This window comes from Lonchura striata, chromosome 5, assembly GCF_050655825.1.
Source record: "Lonchura striata isolate lonStrDom1 chromosome 5, ASM5065582v1, whole genome shotgun sequence".
Lineage (NCBI taxonomy): Eukaryota > Metazoa > Chordata > Aves > Passeriformes > Estrildidae > Lonchura > Lonchura striata.
In genome coordinates this window covers 4,323,107-4,344,218 of record NC_140707.1, presented here as the reverse complement: position 1 = coordinate 4,344,218, position 21,112 = coordinate 4,323,107, and the positions used below count along the sequence as shown (strand labels likewise).

General features: G+C 52.1%; 2 protein-coding genes across 2 annotated transcripts in view; one reads left to right on the top strand and one right to left on the bottom strand.

Annotated features, from left to right (window-relative positions):
• LOC146767152 (uncharacterized) overlaps positions 1-13,981 on the bottom strand; it is a 221,295-nt gene extending 207,314 nt beyond the window's left edge. The window contains 1 exon segment of the mRNA XM_085581093.1: positions 12,914-13,981. Within this exon segment, the coding sequence (XP_085437219.1) occupies positions 12,914-13,527 (614 nt within the window). The 5' untranslated portion in view covers positions 13,528-13,981.
• On the top strand, positions 243-2,220 carry LOC146767153 (olfactory receptor 14C36-like). Its single transcript, XM_085581112.1, has one exon. It carries the CDS (start codon positions 851-853, stop codon positions 1,979-1,981), a length of 1,131 nt encoding a protein of 376 aa, XP_085437238.1. The 5' UTR covers positions 243-850; the 3' UTR covers positions 1,982-2,220.
• Positions 13,982-21,112: the final 7,131 nt, after the last annotated feature.

Genomic DNA, 21,112 nt, shown 5'->3' with positions numbered 1-21,112 from the left:
AGCTTCAATCAGTCAGGGCTGGGAAGGGGCTGAGAAGTGCCTGGGGCAGAATCACTGCCAGCCCTTGGCACAGGAACCTCTGGCTGCAGGACAATGCAGCTGCAGCTCCTGGAGAGATCTCCTAAAGCTGGAACATCCCAATGCCCACAGAGCCTGTGAGTGCATTCTCTGCTCATCTCCTGTGCAGAGCAGCCAGGGGTGCCCAGGGCTGTCCTGCAGAGCAGGGTCCTGCAGCCCAGGGCGCTGTGCTGGGCCAGGGACTCTGCTGCCTGCCAGGGACAGCTCTCAGCTGGCCCTGGAGCTGCTCCCAGTGCTGGGGGACAAGATCTGGGGGAAAGGAGACAGCTGGTAAGTCTTGCAATGTTCTCCTTGTGTGGTGAGGATGCTGCATTGTTCAGGACTGTTCCCAGCATGGTATTTAACTCCAGAACTTTTCCAAATAGATTATACAGGGAGCATAGCAAGACAGGAACTGCATAAATGGGAAATTTCTGCTTTCTTATGTACTAATCTTTGTTGCCTGGATGGGGAATTCCCCATAGATATGCATCTCTCAGTTCATATTGATAAAAAGAAAAGTTTTTTTTTCACATCTAAATAAACCAGGCAGTAACAGAATTCAGCACAGGGCCCCTTAGATGCAGCATCTTTGTGCTTTTTCCAGCCTGCTCAGGATTGCTCTGATGTTGCCATCAGAGCTTGCAGAGTTGAGCTGCCCCTAGGCAGTGCCTGAGCTGGGAGGGGTCTGCAGGGTAAAGCTGAGCCCCCAGGGCTTGGTTGGGCACAGGGAAGCAGCTGCTGGCAGGGACAGCTCCAGGCAGCAGAGCCCTGGGAAGGCAGTGGGGGGAAGATGCCCCTAAGCTGTGCTGGGATATTTAAAGTGCTGTCCACACCCAACTATTCCATAATTATTTTTCTTATAGATTCCCATGTGCAGCCACAGCAAATGTCCAACAGCAGCTCCATCAGCCACTTCCTCCTGCTGGCACTGGCAGACACGCGGCAGCTGCAGCTCCTGCACTTCTGCCTCTTCCTGGGCATCTCCCTGGCTGCCCTCCTGGGCAACGGCCTCATCATCAGCGCCGTAGCCTGTGGCCACCACCTGCACACACCCATGTTCTTCTTCCTGCTCAACCTGGCCCTCAGTGACCTGGGCTCCATCTGCACCACTGTCCCCAAAGCCATGCACAATTCCCTCTGGGACACCAGCACCATCTCCTACTCAGGATGTGTTGCACAGGTCTTCTTTTCTGTTTTCTGTGTTGCAACTGAATATTTCCTCCTGACCATCATGTGCTACGACCGCTACGTGTCCATCTGCAAACCCCTGCACTACGGGACCCTCCTGGGCAGCAGAGCTTGTGCCCACATGGCAGCAGCTGCCTGGGCCAGTGCCTTCCTCACTGCTCTGCTGCTCACTGCCAATACATTTTCCCTGCCCCTGTGCCATGGCAATGCCCTGGGCCAGTTCTTCTGTGAAATCCCACAGATCCTCAAGCTCTCCTGCTCCAAATCTTATCTCAGGGAACTTGGGCTCATTGCTGTTACTGCTGGTTTCCTATCTGGATGTTTTGTATTCATTGTTTTCTCCTATGTGCAGATCTTCAGGGCTGTGCTGAGGATCCCCTCTGAGCAGGGACGGCACAAAGCCTTTTCCACCTGCCTCCCTCACCTGGCTGTGGTCTCCCTGTTTGTCAGCACTGCAGTGTTTGCCTACCTGAAGCCACCCACGATGTCTTCCCCATCCCTGGATGTGGCCCTGTCACTTCTATACTCAGTGTTGCCTCCAGCCCTGAACCCCGTCATCTACAGCTTGAGGAACCAGGAGCTCAAGGCTGTAGTGTGGACACTGATGACTGGATGCTTTCAGGAACATGAAACTGTAGACCAATTTCTGCAAATAACTTTGAATAAAAGTAATCCTGGATACTTCTTGTTGTTTTTGGTCTTGGAGGTTCTTTTTCTTTGTTTTACAGTTTAATTTTGTCCACAAAGAAATGTTACTCCTTGTGCCATTTCTCATTTTTTTTTCCCTCCACCTTCCCAGTGGCCACAGACTGTGTCAGTGAGTAGCTGTGCTCTTGGCTGCTTTAAAGGAACTAAAGGATCTCCCAGCACAGTTTTCTGCAGAGATGCCCTTTTGTTGCCTTCTCTGGAGCTGCAGCAGCAGTGTCTGTGTGCAGAGCTGGGGCAGATCAGTGCTGGCACAGCAGCTCTGCTCCTGCTGGCCACACCATTCCTGATCCAGGTCAGGAGCCATTGGCCTTCTTGGCCAACTGGGCACACTGCTGGCTCATGTCCAGCCTGCTGTCCATCAGTCCCTGCAGGTCCCTTTCTGCCTGGCTGCTGTCCATCCCCTCTGTCCCCAGCCTGTAGCACTGCAGGGGTTGTTGTGGCCAAAGTGCAGGACCCGGCACTTGGACTTGTTAAACCTCACCTTGTTGGATTTGGGCCCTGGATCCAGCCTGTCCAGGGCCCTGTGCAGAGCCCTCCTAGCCTCCACCACATCAACACTGCCATTCAGCTTGGTGTCATCTGCAAAATGTCCTTGGTTCCATGGGCCCCTCAGAGTCACAATGTCAATTTGGTTACACCAGGCCCTGCACTGTCACACTGGTCTCCTTGGTTCCATGGGGCCCCAAAATGTGACAATGGACTCCTTGGTTCCATGGGGCTTCACAGTGTCACAATGTTCTCATTGGTGCCGCAGTTTCACAGTGGCCCCTTGGTTCCATGGGGCCCCAGGGTGGCACAAAGGTCCCATGGTCACACGAGGTTCCACACTGTCACAATGCTCTCTGTGCTTCCACAAGTCCCCTCAGTGTCACAATGGACTCCTTGTTTCCACGAGCCCACACAGTGTCACAACGGCCTTCCAGATTCCCTGAGGCCCCAGAGTGTCACAGTGGCCCCTTGGTTCCACAAGGTCCTGCAGTGTCACAATGTCCCCTTGGTTCCAGGAGGCCCCGCAGTGTCAGAAGGGCCCCTTGGTTCCCCTGGGCCCTGGACTCTCCCAATGCTCTCCTTGGTTTGGCAGTGTCACAGTGGTGAAACCCCTCGGTCACACGCGGCCCTGCAGTGTCACCATGGCCTCTGTGGTTCCACCAGGACCCAGTGTCACGGGGACTCCCTGGTTCCATTTGGCCCCAGAGCACCACAATGGAGCCCTGGTTCTATGGGGCTGCACAGTGTCACCATGGTCCTCTTAGTTCCATGAGGCCCTGCAGTGTCACAATGGCCTCAGAGTGTCCCAATCACCACAAAATGACAGAATCAAATAGGCTGGAAAAGACCTTTGGGATCATCAAGTCAAACCAATGCCCTAATACCGCCTTGTCACCCAGACCATGCCACTGAGTGCCACTGGAGAGGGACAGTGACTCTGCCACCTCCCCCCTGGCCTGCCCATTCCACTGCCCACTCACCCTTTCTGTGAAGAACTTCTTCCTCTTGTCCAGCCTAAACCTCCCCTGGTGCAGCTGGAGGCTGTGTCTTCTTGTCCTGCCCTCCAGCAGATCCACACTCACACCCAGCTTGGTGTCATCTGCAAATTTGGGGATGGTGGGCTCAATCCCCTCACCCAGACCATCGGTGAAGATGTTAAACAGGACTGGGCCCAACACAGATCCCTGGGGACAGCACCAGGGACTGGACACCAGCTGGGTGCAGCACCATCCCCACCCCTCTCTGGGCCCAGCCTTCAGCCACCTCTTCCATCTCCCAGCCAGGAGGGAACCTGCCCAAGCCGTGGGCTGCAGCTTTTCCAGGCAATGCTGTCACAGACAGTGTCCAAGGCTCTGCTGAAGTCCAGATGGACACATCCACAGCCTTTCCCACACCCACAGGTGGGTCACCTGGTTATAAAAGGAGATCAGGTTGCTCAGGCAGGACCTGCCCCTCTTAAATCCATGCTGGCTGGCTCTGACCCCTCGGCCATCCTGTGGGTGCCCTGTGGTGGCTCTCAAGGTGATCTGTTCCATAACCTTGCCGGGCACCGAGGTCAGGCTGACAGGCCTGGAGCTCCCCAGATCCTCCTTCCAGCCCTTCTTGGGGATGGGCTCACACTGTCACCTCCAGTGCTCTGGGACCTCCCTGGTGAGCCAGGACTGATGGTAAATGATGGGGAGCAGCTTGGGGAGCTCATCCACCAGGTCCCTCATCCCCCTAGGATGGATCCCATCTGATCCCATACATCTGTGAGCATCTGAGTGGCTCAGCAGGTCAGCAGCTGCTTCCTCCTGGATTACAGGGGCCTGTTCTGCTCCCTGTGCCCATCTACCAGCTCAGGAGAACTCTTGTCCTGAGGACAATCTCTCCATATATTGAAAATTGAGTCAAACAAGGTGTTAAGTACCTCAGCCTTTCCCTTATCTTTAGTTACTCTATTTTCCACTGCATCCAATAAAGAGTAGAGGTTCTCCTTATACCATGTTTTGCTATTAATCATAGACACGTTTGTTATTATTTTTCACAGAAGTGGCCAGGTTAATCTTTAATTGAAATTTCACCTCTTTCCTTTTCTCTTTCTGCATGATGTAACAACATCCTTAAACACTTGCTAAGTTGTCTGACCTTCTGTCCAAAGTTAATGCTCTCTCTGCTTTCCCCTGAGTTCCCACAAAAGCTCCATGGGCAGTCAGGACAGTGAATTTCCTCACCATCTCATCTTTTGCCTCACTGGGACAGGCTGCTCCATCCTCCTTAGGATTGCTTTCTCAAAATGTGTCCATCGTTCCTGAACCCCTTTGTTTTTAAGGGCTTTTTCCCTTAAAAAAAATCAGTACCTGATTTTGTACTCCCCAAACCTGCATCCTAAATAGGCCAAAGTCTGCCCTTCCTAACTCCAGTGTGGAAGTTTTGTTGCTGCCCCTCCTTCTTTCACAGATCATTGAAAACTTGATTATTTCATGGTCCCTGTGCCCTAGGCAGCCTTCGAACCCCACATCTGCCACCAGCCCTTATCTGTGTGTGAACAGCAGGAGACAGAGCTTTCCTTGGGAGTGGAGTGTTACCAAAAATTGGGTAAAACAGAAAACTGCTTAACACCAGTGCAGCATTAAGAAGCAGCATTCTTTATTCAGCCGGATGCATGGGGGATAGCTCCTCCCAAAGCCGAGCATGCTGAGTACAGGAAAGGTTCTGTTCATTCTGTGTATTTTGCACACATATTCATTGATTGTGCTGGACTAAACATCTGATAATAATTTCCCCAGAATCATTAACATATTTCCCCTCCCCTTTACCCATGTGTTCTTCTGTCCTGGGGGTCTCTCTGGTGGTCCCTGGTGGTCGTGGACTCCAATGTTCCCATGGGCCTGGCTGAGCTGGCAGGACACAGAGGCTGGTGAACTCCAGTTCCTCTTCTCACACAATGGGCATTGTGTAGTTTCCATAGGAATGGGGTTTGGAGAACAAGCTCCAGGTGTTAGCTCACCTGGTGGAGACAATTTATCATCTGGTAACAAGAGGTCACAGAGTGGGCTATGACATCACAGAGTGGGTTATGTGAGGTCATTGAGAAGCTACAACATCATAGACTGTCCCTGTAACATCAGAGCTGGCTGTGATATCACAGGGCAGAGGTCTGACATCACAGAGCAGGCGATGAAATCACAGAGCTGTCTGTGACATCAGAGGCCATCTGTGTGAAATTAGAGAATGGGCTGTGACATCTCAGAGCAAGCTGTGACATCACAGAGGGGCTCTGTGACATCCCAGAGGGGCTGTGTGACATCCCAGGTGGGCTCTGTGAGGTCACCGGGTTGGTCACTCAGCCCCAGATCCCCCTCACAGTTTCTCCCAACAAGTCCAATGCTGTTCATGCCCAGCAGGATCCCTGTCCCCCAGTATCCCCCCGGTCCCCCTGGAGCCACAGCCTCCACCAAAGGATGTTCCACAGGATCCACCCCAGAGACTGACATGGGGAAAAGGGGCCAGGGCTGTGTGACCAGGACATCAAGGATGTGGATTATCCAGGTCCCTGTGGCCTGGGTTGGGTTCCCCTGGGCAGGAAAGATGCCTAGCAACTGGAGCAGGGTTAGGGAAGGGCCTCCAAGGTGAGGCTGGAGCCCTTGGGCTGTGAGAAGAGGCTGAGGGAGCTGGGCTTGTCCAGCCTGGAGCAGGGAAGGCTGAGGGGCTCCTCATCCCAGCCTGGCAGTGCCAGCAAGGAGGGGATGGAGAACACAGAGCCAGGCTCTTCACCAGGGGCCTGGTGGGAGACAAAAGCCAATGGGTGGAAGGGGAAAGAGGGGAGATCAGCCAGGCCAGGAGGAGATGAAATGAGTCAGGCGGGTTTCAGCATTTCCTCAACACCAAAAGCAGCCTGACCTCCCTTCTCCATCCACCACTGACAGCTTTACAAATCAGGAATTGTTTGAGGTGTTTTGGCCCCACTCCAGGACCATCATCCTGTTACAAGGACTTAATTGTGGTTATAACTATCACAGAACCACATATCTCTAGAAGTAATTTTAGTATGGAACTCACCTGTGGATGGTGGACTCATCAGACACTGCCCTGGGTGTTGCACATAGCTCAGGGAAGAGTGTATTGTTATTATATTGTGTCCTGTTCATCTGTGGTCTGTTGGCCATGAAGAGAAACCTATTTGTGCCTCTCAATCTCACCAATTCCTGACCCACAATGGACACAAACCAGAAGAATTGTGGTTCCAACTCCAGTGGTGGCACTTGGAGTTCCCTCCATCCCCAGAGCAGGGCTCCATTGTCCAAGAAAGTCCCTAGCAATGCAGGGATGAAGGAAACAGGACAGGCTGTGGGATCACAGGCAGGGCATGGCCAGGGATTTGGGGTGGTTGTGAGCCCAGGGCAGGACCCGGCCCTTGGCCTTGGTGAACCTCATCCCATTGTCCTGGGCCCACGGCTCCAGCCTGTCCAGATCCCTCTGCAGAGCTTCCTGCCCTCCAGCACAGCCACACTCCCACCCAGCCTGGGCTCACCTGGAACTGCCTGAGGGTGCCCTCAATGGCCTTGTCCAGATCAGCAATAAAGAGATTTCACTGACCTGGCCCCAGTCCTGTGCCCTGGGGACACCCCTGGATGTGACTCCATTCCTCAGCTGCTCTGAGTGCCAGGGCTTGGATGGGGGAATTGGTAGGTATGGGGTAGGGACAAAGTGTGATTGATTGTCAGCTATGAAGGGTCTTGATTTTCATGTCTATTCCAACTGCATGCGAAGTTTGATTCAGTGTCATCTGGACATTGAACATATCAATAAATTAACAGAAAAAAACCCCAACTAAACAGGACCTACAAAATATTTTTTCACTGTCTTTTTAAATATAATGTATTCACTTTGAATAGGCTTCTGAAACTTGTCTAATCAACCACAAAAAATTTCAAAACTTAAATTATTCCTTGAGGCTTAGCTTGTTAAGGTGTTCTGAATGTTAATGAGCCCTGGAGCACTGAATTCCTGAACTGAAGAGCTGAAGGCTGAAGAAGCCTCTGGAGCAGTAAAATTCAGCAGCAGCCTCCAAGTTGCTGAGGATGTCAGCAGCCCCCACTGAGGCCATCCCTGCCCAGAGACCCTGGGGGAATGGGCAGACAAGGAGAGCATCCCTGGGTTTGGGGCAGCAGAACTCAGAGGCACCAGCGGCTCCAGCTGGGAAATGGAGTGTGGGATGGGGCTGTGAAAGCCCTGCCTGGGCTGTGCCAAGCAGGACACACAAGCCCTGACCCCCATCCACTAAAAAACTCTCTCAAGGTGACATTCAAAAGGAATGACAATTATTTCTGTCCTCTGAGTTGGATGGACTGGAGCAATACTATCAAGAGATACTCAGGAGCTCTAAACAACAAAACAGCCTTTACTGGGAAATTTAGAAAAATCAGAGAAACTTTGGCAAATGTTTTAATATGGCATTCAATCAACAAAAAAAACTTCTCAAGGCATTAACTTGGCCCATTCAACTTCACAAACTCTAAGCCTGTTCAATTTTAAGATAATCAAAATTTGCAAGAGTACAGAAATAGAAGAAGTAGACACAGAAAGAGAGAAAAATAATACTTAGAGAAGCACACACAGAGCTACCAACTACTGGATTCCAGCAATGTTCAGCTGGAAATTCCAAGAGGAGGTAGGGTCAAGATGTGTGCTTGCCTTGTGGTCAGCCTTAAATACCCCTTGGTCCTCCTGGGCCCTTCCCCCAGGTGGGACTTGGGGTCATTTGGTCACTCAGGAGCTGGGCTGGGGCTCCAGAGGTGGCTGTGGAGCATTGCCTGTGCTGTGCCAGGGACTGGCAGACACTGCTGGGCTGGGATAGAGGCTCTGGGGGGATTGGGGTTCCAGGGCAGGGCAGTGCTGGGGTTCCAGGGCAGGGCAAGGCTGGACCTGCCCCTTCCTCCCCCACACTGAAATGTTTCCAGCCAGCAATCTCCTCCAGTCTGTCACAACAGTCAACATTGGTGGTGAAATCCCAATATGGCCATTGACACCTGCAGGAGAAGGACAGTTGTTTTCTATAGGAAGGAAAGCCCCAAGCCCCAGTGAGAAGAGACCCTGCAGGTGCCAAGCTGTCAGGCAGCCCCTAGAGGTCAAACCAGCCAGACCTGTTCCATGTTCCCTTGGATCCTTGGGACCCCACAGTGTCCCAGTGATCTCCGTGGTTCCCAGGCCCCACAATGTCAAGTGACTCCTCTATTCCATGAGGCCCAAAATGTCACGATGGACCTTTGGACCCTGGGGGTTTGCAATGTCACAATGGTCTCCTTTGGCTCCACAGTGTCACAATGGAACACTGATGACACGAGGCCCTGCAGTGTCACAATGGACCTTTGGTTCCCTGCAGCCCTGCAGTGCCACAAAGGCCTCTTGGTTTCACGAGGCCCCACAGTGTAACAATGGTCCTCTTGGTTCTGTGGGGACCCCCAGAGTCACAATGTTCTCACTGGTGCCATGAGGCCTCACAGTGTCACAATGCTTTGCTTATTCTGTAGGGCCTCATAGTGTCCCAAAGGTCTCCATGATCCCATGAGTCCCCTCAGTGTCACAATGATCTCCTTGGTTCCATGGTGCCCCACAGTGTCACAATGGCCCCTTGGTTCCATGAGGCTGTGAAGTCTCTTAATGGTGTCTCCATGATTCCATGAGGCCTTGCAATGTCACAACGGGTCTTTGGCTCCCTGGGTCTCGCCGTGTCACAATGGTCCCTTGGTCCCATGACACCCCAAAGAGTCATAATGGTCTCCACAGTTCCATGAGGCCCCACAGTGTCACAGTGGACCCTTGGTTTTATGGGGCCTCTCAGTGTCACAATGATCCCGACATTCCATGGAGCCCCACAGTGTCACAAAGGTCCCTTGGTCCCAGAGGCCCCACAGTGTCACAATGGTCCCTTGGTTCCATGGAGCCCCACAGTGTCACAATGGTCCCTTGGTCTCACAGGCCCCACAGCGTCACAATGGTCCCTTGGTTCCATGGTTCCTGTGCTGGTGCATTCCCCCCTCCCCTTCTCAGGCCGCCCTGCCAGATGAGAAATGCTCGCTGGCCTCGGCCTTGGCCAGCAGCCCCTGGGCTCAGCTCCTCTGGAGCTCAGCACAAACACGCTCTGCTCCAGCACTGCTGCTGCCCAGCCAGCTCCTGGCTGCTTTAGGAGCAGCCCTGGGAACTGTTTGTGTTCCCTCAGTGGCACAACATCCCTGTTCTCACCCTGCCAAAGAAAGCTGCTGATGCCAAGTGCGGCCAGGGTGAAACATGGCTGGGACTGCAGCCCCTCTCTTGGGGCCCTACAAACAGCGCTCCAAAAGGAGCCCTTGGAGCTCTCCTGGGCCAGCGACTCCCTCTGAGTGGGGCCTCTCCGAGCCGGGAACTCTCCCGTTTGCTGCACTGGGGATCCCCAACAACGAGGGAGCCTGGGCGATCCCCCCACTCCTCCAGGCTCAACCCTTCCCTGCTGGGGAGATGCCAAAGCATCCCCAGGAGCATTTCCCTGCCCTCAGGGGAATTTCTCACAGGTGCCTCGCACTGACTCTCTGTGTCTGTGTGCACACAGGAGTGCCTGTGCTGGGGAAATGTGGCAGAAATGCTGCTCCCTGAGGGGTCTGACTGCCTTGGATAGCAGAGCCAGTCAGGCCTGTAGGTAAGGCTAAATCACAAGGTCTAAGCTAAGTGGAACGCTGCTAAGAGTTTTTCTTTTGCTAAGTTCATATGTTTAATATAAGTTATATGTTAAATTAAATATTGTTAAATGTTATTCCTGTTTTAAATTGCATAGTTATAGATTATAAGTTAGGTTAAATACTGTTAAGCTCTGTTCTTTTGCTAAATTGTTAAGTTTAATGTAGAAATCAAGGTAAAGGTACAAGGTAATTCCTATTAGGTTTTAGGTCTGTTAAGGTTTTGGGCCATATTCCTTTTATCCTTGCCCTCATTTTTTTTGTGTCACACACACAGGGGCAGTTCTCAATTCATTTCTGGTTTGATTGCCTGGATTTTGTTTGGTTTTGTTGTTGCTTTGTTTCCTTGCTGTGCCTGAAGTGCCCAGTCAGGAGCAGAGTGAATCTTGCCAAGGAACTTTGTGCTGCTGTCACTTTAATATTAAATCTGGTTTTTGCTGGGGATTTTTTCAGCGCTCTCAAGCCCTCGTTGGTCACAGGGTGAAGGAGCCCTGGCCCAGGCTCTGGCCCTGGGGGACACGGGGACGCTGCCGGGGGGTCCCTGTCCCCCTGTCCCAACCCCCATGGCTCCAGCCCCCGTCCCCATGTCAGGCTCTGGGGTCGATCCTGTGGAACATTCTCTGGGGGAGGCAGCGGCACCGGGGGCGGGGGGACTTGGGGGGACAGGGGACCCCGCTGTGCATGAGCAGCGTTGGACTTCTCTGGGGGAACTGGGAGGGGGCTAGGGCAGAGTGACCTCCCCAGTGACCTCACACAGCCTCTCAGATGTCACATAGCCATCTCTGTGATGTCACACAGCCCAGTCTGTAATGTCATACAGGCCCTGTGATGCTGGGCAGTTCCAGCGCCATCCCAGCAGTGGCCTCTCCCTCCTGCCCCGTTCCTCAGCTGGTGCCGCCCTTGGGGCACTGGGCCTTGTCTTCCTCTTCTCCCTGGGCATCCCCTGCCGCCTGCCCACCCAGGTTGTCCTGGGGAGCTGCTGCCCCTGAGCCAGGGGCTCTGCTCTGCTGCCTTGGGCACCCCGGGGTTCCCAAAGCACCCCACGGCCAGGCTGGACCCAGAGTGTCACAATGTCCCCTTGGTTCCATCAGGCCCCGCAGTGTCACAGTGCTCCCTGTGCTCCCTGAGGCCCCACATCACCCAGCCCAGGCCATTGCTGTGGTTCCAGTCCCTCCCAGTATGATCCCAGTGATTCCCAGTCTCTCTCAGTATATCCCACTTGATCCCAGCATGCTCCCAGTCACACCCACTTCCTCCCAGTTGCTTCCAGCATAATTCCAGTTGCCCAGAACCACTTCTAGCCACCCTCAGTGCAGTACCAGTTGCTCCCAGGATATCCCAGTTGCACCGACCATGGTCCAAACTGCCCTCAGAATGTTCCTGGTCACTCCCAGTATGATCCCAGTCCCCCTCAGTGTTGTTCCAGTTCCACCCAGTATGTTCCCAGTTGCACCTAGTCACCCCTAGTACAGTCCCGCTCACTGCCAGTATGACCTCAGTGGCCCCCATTACAGACACAGTCACTCACAGTTGCCCTCACTTGCCCCCAAAATGGTCCCAGCTGTTCCCAGTGTTGTCCCCTCCAGTATGGTGCCAGACACTTCCAGTATATTCCAATTGCCCCCAGCATGCTCGATCCCAGTCACCCCAGAGTCCCCAGTATGGTTCCAGTTGCCCCCAGGATGACCTCACTCATTCCCAGTATATCCCAGTTACCTCCAGCAGGCCCCCAAGCCCCCTCCCAGCACCACAAATGGCCCCAAGAGCCACAACAGCCTTTCTCAGTCCAACCAGGAGTCCCTAAAACCCCTCCCAGCCCTCCATGGAGCTGAGTGGGAGAGGTTGGTGGACAGGAACATCCTCAGCAAGGGTCAGCTAGGACACTTCAGCAGCAATTTGGGCATATTGTGGGGAACACTTGGACTGGGCAGACCCAGGCCAGGGACTAGGACAGACAGCCGGAATTCATGGAGAACAGATGAGGTCAGATGGACCCATTCTGCTGGAACAACTACAAGAGCATGGCCATGTCCCTTGGCTTGGATGGTCCCAGAACAACCAAATCCTCCCCTTAACCTCAAATTCACATTCAAATCCCAGTAAAATGATTCAGCTTTAGATCTCTTTACTTGATTTCTTTATTTTTACCCCAATTCTAGCTGTTCTGATGGGATAAACAAGGAGATTATTCAGGTGGGAAAAGATCTCCATGATCATCCATTATTGCTTGATGCCACCAGAAGAAAAAGTGACACAGCAGGTAAGAATTTCTTGGGCTTTAAAGTCAAAGAAACAGCTCTTCCCAATTAATTTTCAATGTTGATCAGAGTCCCGATGGATTTTCCTGGTCTGTATTCATCCAGGTGTCTATGGGCATCCAGGAGGATTTGAAGACCACTTTCCAGGTGTCTTCTCATCAGGGATCACAAGGAATGTGGGTCACCAGGGCTCTGACCAACATGGGTCTTCTAAAGGGGGATGGAGGTGGAGCAGCACACGAAGCTCTTCCTGCAGTCGGGGCAGTCACAGGGCTTCCCTTACCTGTGCCTAAGTTGGTGTCGAGTCAAGTGAAAGCTCCTGGAGAAGCTCTTCCCACACTGGAGACACTCAAAAGGCTGGTGTGGATGTGCCGGTGCCTGACAAGGTGGGAGTTTTGCTTGAAGCCCTTCCTGCAGTCGGGGCAGCGGAAAGGCCTCTCCCCTTTGTGAATCCTCTGGTGCTTGCAGAGATCAGAGCTCCACCTAAACCTCTTCTGACACTCGGGACACTCACAGGGCCTCTCCCCAGTGTGGATGCGTTGGTGGATGATGAGTTCTGAGCTCCAGCCGAAGCCCTTCTCACAATCCCCACACTTGTAGGGCCATTCCCCGGTGTGGATCATCTGGTGGCGGATCAGGTGGGATTTCCGCCTGAAGCTCTTCCCACACTCCGAGCACTTGTACGGCTTCTCCCCATCATGAAGCTGCTCATGGACCACCAGCTCTGAGCTCTGGCTGAAGCTCTGCCCACCTTCCTGACACTGGGTGTGTCTTTCCTCCTCAGATGACCCTGGGCTGGTTTTGCAGCCCCTCCTCCTGTGGGATGTCTGGGGCTTTTCCTCCCCGTTGGGTTCCTGTGATGTGGAGCCAGTCAAAATGGCCTCTTCCATGAGGTTCTGCTGCGGGGAGTTTTCCTTCCTGGTCTCCATCTGCAGCTCCTGCTCTGGGGGAGGAAGGACAAGGAGAGGATGGGATTTGCCAGAGGGAAGGGCAGGGAGATCCCCCAAGTGCGTCCCTTGCAGGAGGGCACCAGTAGCGGGGCTGTCCTGCAGCCAGGGGCCAGGCTGGGCTGGGAGATGGAACAGGAGAGAGGGGGAAAGGGGCACTGACTTCCTCCTCACCTGCCTGGGCATCCCAGGGCATCTTCCTCTTCCTCGCAGCCTCCTCCTCCATCTGGAAGATATTTGGAGATGGGAAATCCTGTTTTGAAAGGAAAACAAGGGATGAGCACAGTGAGTTTTGTACTGGTTTGAAGGTAAACCAGTGGGAGAGTCTAAGCCAGAATGACAATTTAATAGGAAAATTAAGATCAAAGCTATGATACAGAAAGACTGGTTTAAACTCACAGAGTCAGAATATAGCTTGACACCCTGATAATCAGGATGGTGGTAGCAGGATGATGAAATGGTGGCTGCAGTCCGGCTGGAGTGATGAACGTGATTCTGTTAAAGCAGTGATCCTGTAGAAGGGTCTGGTCTTCCTCTGAAGGTCCAGTGGTGCTTATGGAGCTCTTCTCCTCTGGGAATGCAGCAGAAAAAGTGGTTGTGGTGTTGCAAGGGTGAGATTATATCCAGGCAGGAATGCTTGGTTCCTCCCCCTGGGCGGAGCATCCCACAATGGGATGATGTAATTTTATCAGTCCTGCAGTGACACTCAGTGGCCCATTAAGAGAAGATGGCCCTGGAGGGCGTTATCAGGGCTGAGCCATGGAAGAGATAAAGAACACTGCCCCACCTGTTGATAACAGTTTATGGAGATGGGGACTGAAAACACTTTTGGTTACATCTGACACTGTAACCTGAAACAGTGAGGAAATCCCTGCTCGGGGTGGGGGGTGAACACCACCCCCCTTACCCAAACTGGCTCAGGTGTAAAACCCCCACCCTGGGAAGGCCACACACACAGGGGACAATGCCACACTTGCCCTGCTCCAGGGGAGATCTCTGTCCCTGTCACTCCCTTGCTCTCTCCCCTTTTCTCTTTCTTTCCATCTCTCTCTCTACCTCACATTTACTGGTCAATAAAATCCACTTTGGATTTGGTCTCCTTAGCAGCTTAATTGTGGCAGAGGCATCTCTCCAACAATTTTGTTAACCAGATTGTGACATTATTTTGGCACAGTGAGTTCAGGGCACTGTTGTCTGACCCCAAGTGTGTTTGACAACAGCATGGTTCCCTCCTCTGAGGGGGTTTTGCCTCTTTCTGGAGGATCTCTTGGAAACTTGGATGCAGCTTTCTCTGAGCAACTTATGGAAGAACTTATGAAGACAATGGCTCTTGTGGGTGGCCAGTGTAAAGATAATATTTTCTTGTCTTTTCCTGCAAAGTTTGTTAAAATCACTGAAAGAAAGGTAACAAATGATACCAGCAAGACTGATAAGTCCTACAAGAAGCCGAGCTCTAACTAAATTCCTGAATAACTCCCAAATTCACAGGTTTGGAGGTTTTGTCCAAATATGAGAATCAATATCTCCTTCGTCCCTGTCACCTTTGTCATAGCTACACAGCGCAGTCCCTTCCTTTTAATAATCTGTATTGGGCCAAATTTTCACTTTTCTTTTATTGGAACCTGCCAGCAGCTGAGCTGGAGCTGCATGGGAACTGATGAAACTTGGAATTGCCACAGAATCGCTTCTATTCTTGGTTTATTCATGTTTGGGATTTGTTTGCATTTCCATCACAAGTGACTTGTGAGAAAATCAAATATTCATCAAAGTACTTTATGCAGCGTTATGTTTGATTTCTGCAAGTTTATTTTGTCTGGTTCCCAGGGGATATTCAAGGGGTCTCTGTCCCCTCACCCTGGGGGATGCTCAGGGGGTCTTCATCCCTCTGACCTCAGGGAAAGTTTGTGCAGGGCTGGGGACCAGGGGCTCTGTGTCCCTCTCACCGCTGAGGGTGCTCGGGGCTGGGGGGGCTCTCCGACCTTCTCATCCTTGGGGAGGCTGGGGGGTCTCTGTCCCTCTCAGCCCTGGTGTGACCCCACCCAAACATCATCAGGGTCAGAAGGACAGAGCCCCCCACAAACCCCCAGAAGGGCTGAACCTGGGATTTGGTTTGGGGCTGAGGATTTAGGAAAGGGCTGGAATTGGGTCTGGGGTTGGAGTTGGGGCTGAGATTTGGATTAGAGCTGAGATTCGGGTTAAGGCAAAATGTGGGATTGGCTTTAGGGCTGAGGCTGGGATTGGGTCTGGGCCTAGATAAGTTTGGCACTGGGCTGAGATTAAATACGGAACTCTGAGTGTGTCTAACCATGGAGTGAGATTGAGACCAGGATCAGGGTCAGGGTTGGGACTGAGCACACACAGGGGGATGTCACTGCAGGATGTCCCTGGCATTGTCCCAGCCCTCCTCAGGCACATCCAAACATGGGGGCAGTTGGGTGCTCCAAGATCCAGGTGCTCCCATGCAGCCCCCCAATACCAGGTGAGCATTCCCTGAGGGCTGCCCTGAATGTGACCCTTGGGGCTCTGGGATCAGCCCTCACATCCCTGTGGGAGCAGCTGAAAACATGATGAGAGATTTTTCCCCTCCTCTTTCTTGTGGAAGGGTGAAGCCCAGCTGTCCTTTTCTCCTGCTGCCTCCTTCTCTCCTCAGCTGAGGATGTCAAACTCCCCGGGAGCAGGAAAATCCCCATTCCCTGCTTCCTGTGGCTGCAGCCTGGAGCATCCGCTCAGAATGAAGAACTTTCTGACAGCCCTGCTGAATGACACCAGGAGGAGGTTGGTGAAAAAGTGAGGAAATTGTGTTTTGATTGGAAATACAAGCTACAAAATTATTTCTTTTCATCCCATTCATTTTCAGTCCATGGCATTTCTGTTTTCAGAGTGCTACCTTCTCAGCTGATTGTGTTTGTGTCCTCCTTTCTCTCCTGCCTTCCTTCACCTGCTCTGTTTCTCTCTCAGTGTCTCACTTGACCCAGGGCAGCTCTTACCAAAGGCCCTGCCCTGATTTAATTCCCAGTCCATGAGCTACAACAACCATGGGTGAAGTTATGAAGGCTGGCAGTGAAATGTCACTGTAGGATCTTGCTCCACTTGGCTTTTGGGTCCTTGTTAAGAGCTTTGCCTTCAAGGGCAGGAACATCTTTTCCTGTCTGGGAACAGGAATTCCAGCCCCTGGGAGTGTGTGACATGGATCCCAGAGGGGCATTCCTGAGGCTCTCAGGGTGCTGCTCCTGCTGTGCCTCCCAAGGAGCTGTGCAGGGCAGGGGACAAGGTGCAGCAGCTGTGTGAGCTCCCAGAGCACACAGCAAAGGTGGATTTGCTGGGCATTTTCTGGCACATTCACAGCTGGAAGCAGAGGGAAGAAGGAAAGGGAAGCGAGTCCCTGACAGAATCCCAGAACTATTGGGGTAGGAAGGGACCCTGCCCACAGGTCCCAATCCCGTGAGGGAGTGTCAAGATCTGTTTGGAGGAGCAGGGTGTCATGATGTTTCATTTACCAATTCCCAAAGTGCAAAAAGGCAAACAGCAGGGGACCATCACTTTAATCACAACAAATGCACCTTTATTATAGACTGCCAACAGCAAATGCAATAGAGGGAACAGAAAGGAAAGAAAGGATAGAAAGAAAAGGAGGGGAAAGGGGATTATAGGTACCAAGGCAGACAAAATCCTCTCTGGTCCAGACAATGACAATCCATTTTCTTGTGTCGGGGAGAATCTCAAAATCTTGGTAATCTCAGGGGTCTTTCATGGTCCTCTGTCTAAGGGGGGGAAACAGGCAAAAGAAAATGAAAGTCTACTGAAGTCATTGAGGGGGAACAGGTAGAATGAAGAATAAGTCCATTGAAGCTACCGAGGAGAAACAGGTCATGTTTTCAGCTGTGAAAGAGAGACATTGTCTTCTTAGTCCATCAACCACACCTGGGAAACATCTCACATTGATCAGGCCAGCCTTCCTCCCTGTGGTGGGGGTCTCAGTCTCAGTCCTTGGGAGGGGCTTCGATTTCTGTCTGTCACAGTGGTCACGAGAGAGATGAGGGGTCTTCCGTGGGAGATCATCAGAATTACCCCAAAGTTCATTTGGCCAAGAGGTGGGAAAATCCGTGGGTTGAGCAGGTATCATGAAGCCAGTGTGAGCGCGTAGAACAAGCCACTCCTTGCCAGGTCCTTGCCAGGCCCTGCTTGAAGCAGTGGTCTGTGGTGGTACAGCAAATACACCTGCAAAAATAATCATCCATCTCTCCAAGCTGGAACTCCAATCAGGGTCTCCAGCATCTCAGTCTCTGCCATTGCGGCAAACATGAGGCAAAAATGAGGGGAACTTGGGACCGTCTCTTACACAGGGTGCTGATGTCCTTTGAAGGGGAACGATCCCCACATGCGTCCAGCGCTGCAATAAACATACCGTCCATACAACTCCTTACAGGATTTGTGGGGATTGATTTTCTATCTGCGTTTCAGCAGCAGAGCTAGCAGACTAAACAGCACATTTTACCTATGTTAGCAAGCTGCTAATACTTCAAAACAGCACATTTCACCTAAATCCAAATGGATTTCTACCCTGTTAAATTTAACCTGTAAAATACCCTGTTTCAACGCCCAAGCACATCTTGGCTGAGAGGGACAGTCTCCCCCGAGCACTCCCCTGGCACAGGGGTGAGAGGGTGAGAACAATGGAGACCCCCCTGGGGAATGGCTTGGGGTGACCGGGAGAGAGACACCTCCTCAGGAATGGCCTGGGGTAACAGGGATAGGGACAGGGACAGCCCCTGTGGAATAGCCTGGGGTGAAAGAGATGGGGACAACCCCTCAGGGAATGCCCTGGGGTAACAGGGCCAGGGACTCCCCTGGGGAATGGCCTGGAGTGACAGGGAAAGGGACAACCCATCCAAGCCCCTCCCAAGCATCCCTCAGGGTGAGAGGCACAGAGACCCCTCGAGCATCCCCTGGGGACCAGGTTAAACAAACTTGCCAGAAATCAAACTTAACCCTACAGAAAATACCTTGAGGAATATTTGCTCTTCCCACAAGTCACTTGTGATGAAAATGCAAACAAATCCCAAATATAAATAAACTGACAATACAAGCAATTCTGTGGCAATTTCAAATTTCACCACTTCCGGCACAACTCCAGCTCAGCTGCTGGCAGGTTGTGATAAAAGTGGACATTTAGCCCAATACAGATTATTAAAAGGGAGGGAAAGCTCAGTGTAGCTGTCACAAAGGAGACAGGTAGCAAGAGAAAATGATTCTCACATTTGGTAAAGCCCCAAAGCCTGTGTATTCAGGAGTTATTTGGCATTTAGCTACCTTAGCAGGGCTTCTTGTGGGACTTTAGTAACCTTTTGTTCCTCACTGCGTGGTGAATGATCCCTGCCATTCTTGCTGGTATGATTTTATCCCTTTCTTCCAGTGATTTTAACAGACTTTTCAAAGAAGGAAAACAAAATATTTTCTCTACACTGGCCACCCACAAGAGCCATTTTCCTCATAAGTTCTTCCATAAGTCTCTCAGAGGAGGCTGCATCAAAATTTCCAAGAGTTCCTCCAGAAAGAGGCAAAACCCCCTCAGAGGAGGGAACCATGCTGTTGTCAAACACACTTGGGGTCAGACAACAGTGCCCTGAACTCACTGTGCCAAAATAATGTCACAATCTGGTTAACAAAATTGTTGGAGAGATGCCTCTGCCACAATTAAGCTGCTAAGGAGGCCAAATCCAAAGTGGATTTTATTGACCAGTAAATGTGAGGTAGAGAGAGAGATGGAAAGAAAGAGAAAAGGGGAGAGAGCAAGGGAGTGACAGGGACAGAGATCTCCCCTGGAGCAGGGCAAGTGTGGCATTGTCCCCTGTGTGTGTGGCCTTCCCAGGGTGGGGGTTTTACACCTGAGCCAGTTTGGGTAAGGGGGGTGGTGTTCACCCCCCACCCCGAGCAGGGATTTCCTCACTGTTTCAGGTTACAGTGTCAGATGTAACCAAAAGTGTTTTCAGTCCCCATCTCCATAAACTGTTATCAACAGGTGGGGCAGTGTTCTTTATCTCTTCCATGGCTCAGCCCTGATAACGCCCTCCAGGGCCATCTTCTCTTAATGGGCCATTGAGTGTCACTGCAGCACTGATAAAATTACATCATCCCATTGTGGGATGCTCCGCCCAGGGGGAGGAACCAAGCATTCCTGCCTGGATATAATCTCACCCTTGCAACACCACAACCACTTTTTCTGCTGCATTCCCAGAGGAGAAGAGCTCCATAAGCACCACTGGACCTTCAGAGGAAGACCAGACCCTTCTACAGGATCACTGCTTTAACAGAATCACGTTCATCACTCCAGCCGGACTGCAGCCACCATTTCATCATCCTGCTACCACCATCCTGATTATCAGGGTGTCAAGCTATATTCTGACTCTGTGAGTTTAAACCAGTCTTTCTGTATCATAGCTTTGATCTTAATTTTCCTATTAAATTGTCATTCTGGCTTAGACTCTCCCACTGGTTTACCTTCAAACCAGTACAAAACTCACTGTGCTCATCCCTTGTTTTCCTTTCAAAACAGGATTTCCCATCTCCAAATATCTTCCAGATGGAGGAGGAGGCTGCGAGGAAGAGGAAGATGCCCTGGGATGCCCAGGCAGGTGAGGAGGAAGTCAGTGCCCCTTTCCCCCTCTCTCCTGTTCCATCTCCCAGCCCAGCCTGGCCCCTGGCTGCAGGACAGCCCCGCTACTGGTGCCCTCCTGCAAGGGACGCACTTGGGGGATCTCCCTGCCCTTCCCTCTGGCAAATCCCATCCTCTCCTTGTCCTTCCTCCCCCAGAGCAGGAGCTGCAGATGGAGACCAGGAAGGAAAACTCCCCGCAGCAGAACCTCATGGAAGAGGCCATTTTGACTGGCTCCACATCACAGGAACCCAACGGGGAGGAAAAGCCCCAGACATCCCACAGGAGGAGGGGCTGCAAAACCAGCCCAGGGTCATCTGAGGAGGAAAGACACACCCAGTGTCAGGAAGGTGGGCAGAGCTTCAGCCAGAGCTCAGAGCTGGTGGTCCATGAGCAGCTTCATGATGGGGAGAAGCCGTACAAGTGCTCGGAGTGTGGGAAGAGCTTCAGGCGGAAATCCCACCTGATCCGCCACCAGATGATCCACACCGGGGAATGGCCCTACAAGTGTGGGGATTGTGAGAAGGGCTTCGGCTGGAGCTCAGAACTCATCATCCACCAACGCATCCACACTGGGGAGAGGCCCTGTGAGTGTCCCGAGTGTCAGAAGAGGTTTAGGTGGAGCTCTGATCTCTGCAAGCACCAGAGGATTCACAAAGGGGAGAGGCCTTTCCGCTGCCCCGACTGCAGGAAGGGCTTCAAGCAAAACTCCCACCTTGTCAGGCACCGGCACATCCACACCAGCCTTTTGAGTGTCTCCAGTGTGGGAAGAGCTTCTCCAGGAGCTTTCACTTGACTCGACACCAACTTAGGCACAGGTAAGGGAAGCCCTGTGACTGCCCCGACTGCAGGAAGAGCTTCGTGTGCTGCTCCACCTCCATCCCCCTTTAGAAGACCCATGTTGGTCAGAGCCCTGGTGACCCACATTCCTTGTGATCCCTGATGAGAAGACACCTGGAAAGTGGTCTTCAAATCCTCCTGGATGCCCATAGACACCTGGATGAATACAGACCAGGAAAATCCATCGGGACTCTGATCAACATTGAAAATTAATTGGGAAGAGCTGTTTCTTTGACTTTAAAGCCCAAGAAATTCTTACCTGCTGTGTCACTTTTTCTT

What these genes read in the sequence shown, in the direction of transcription:
- LOC146767153 (XM_085581112.1), top strand. Translation starts at nt 851, where the DNA reads ATGCCCCTAAGCTGTGCTGGGATATTTAAAGTGCTGTCCACACCCAAC.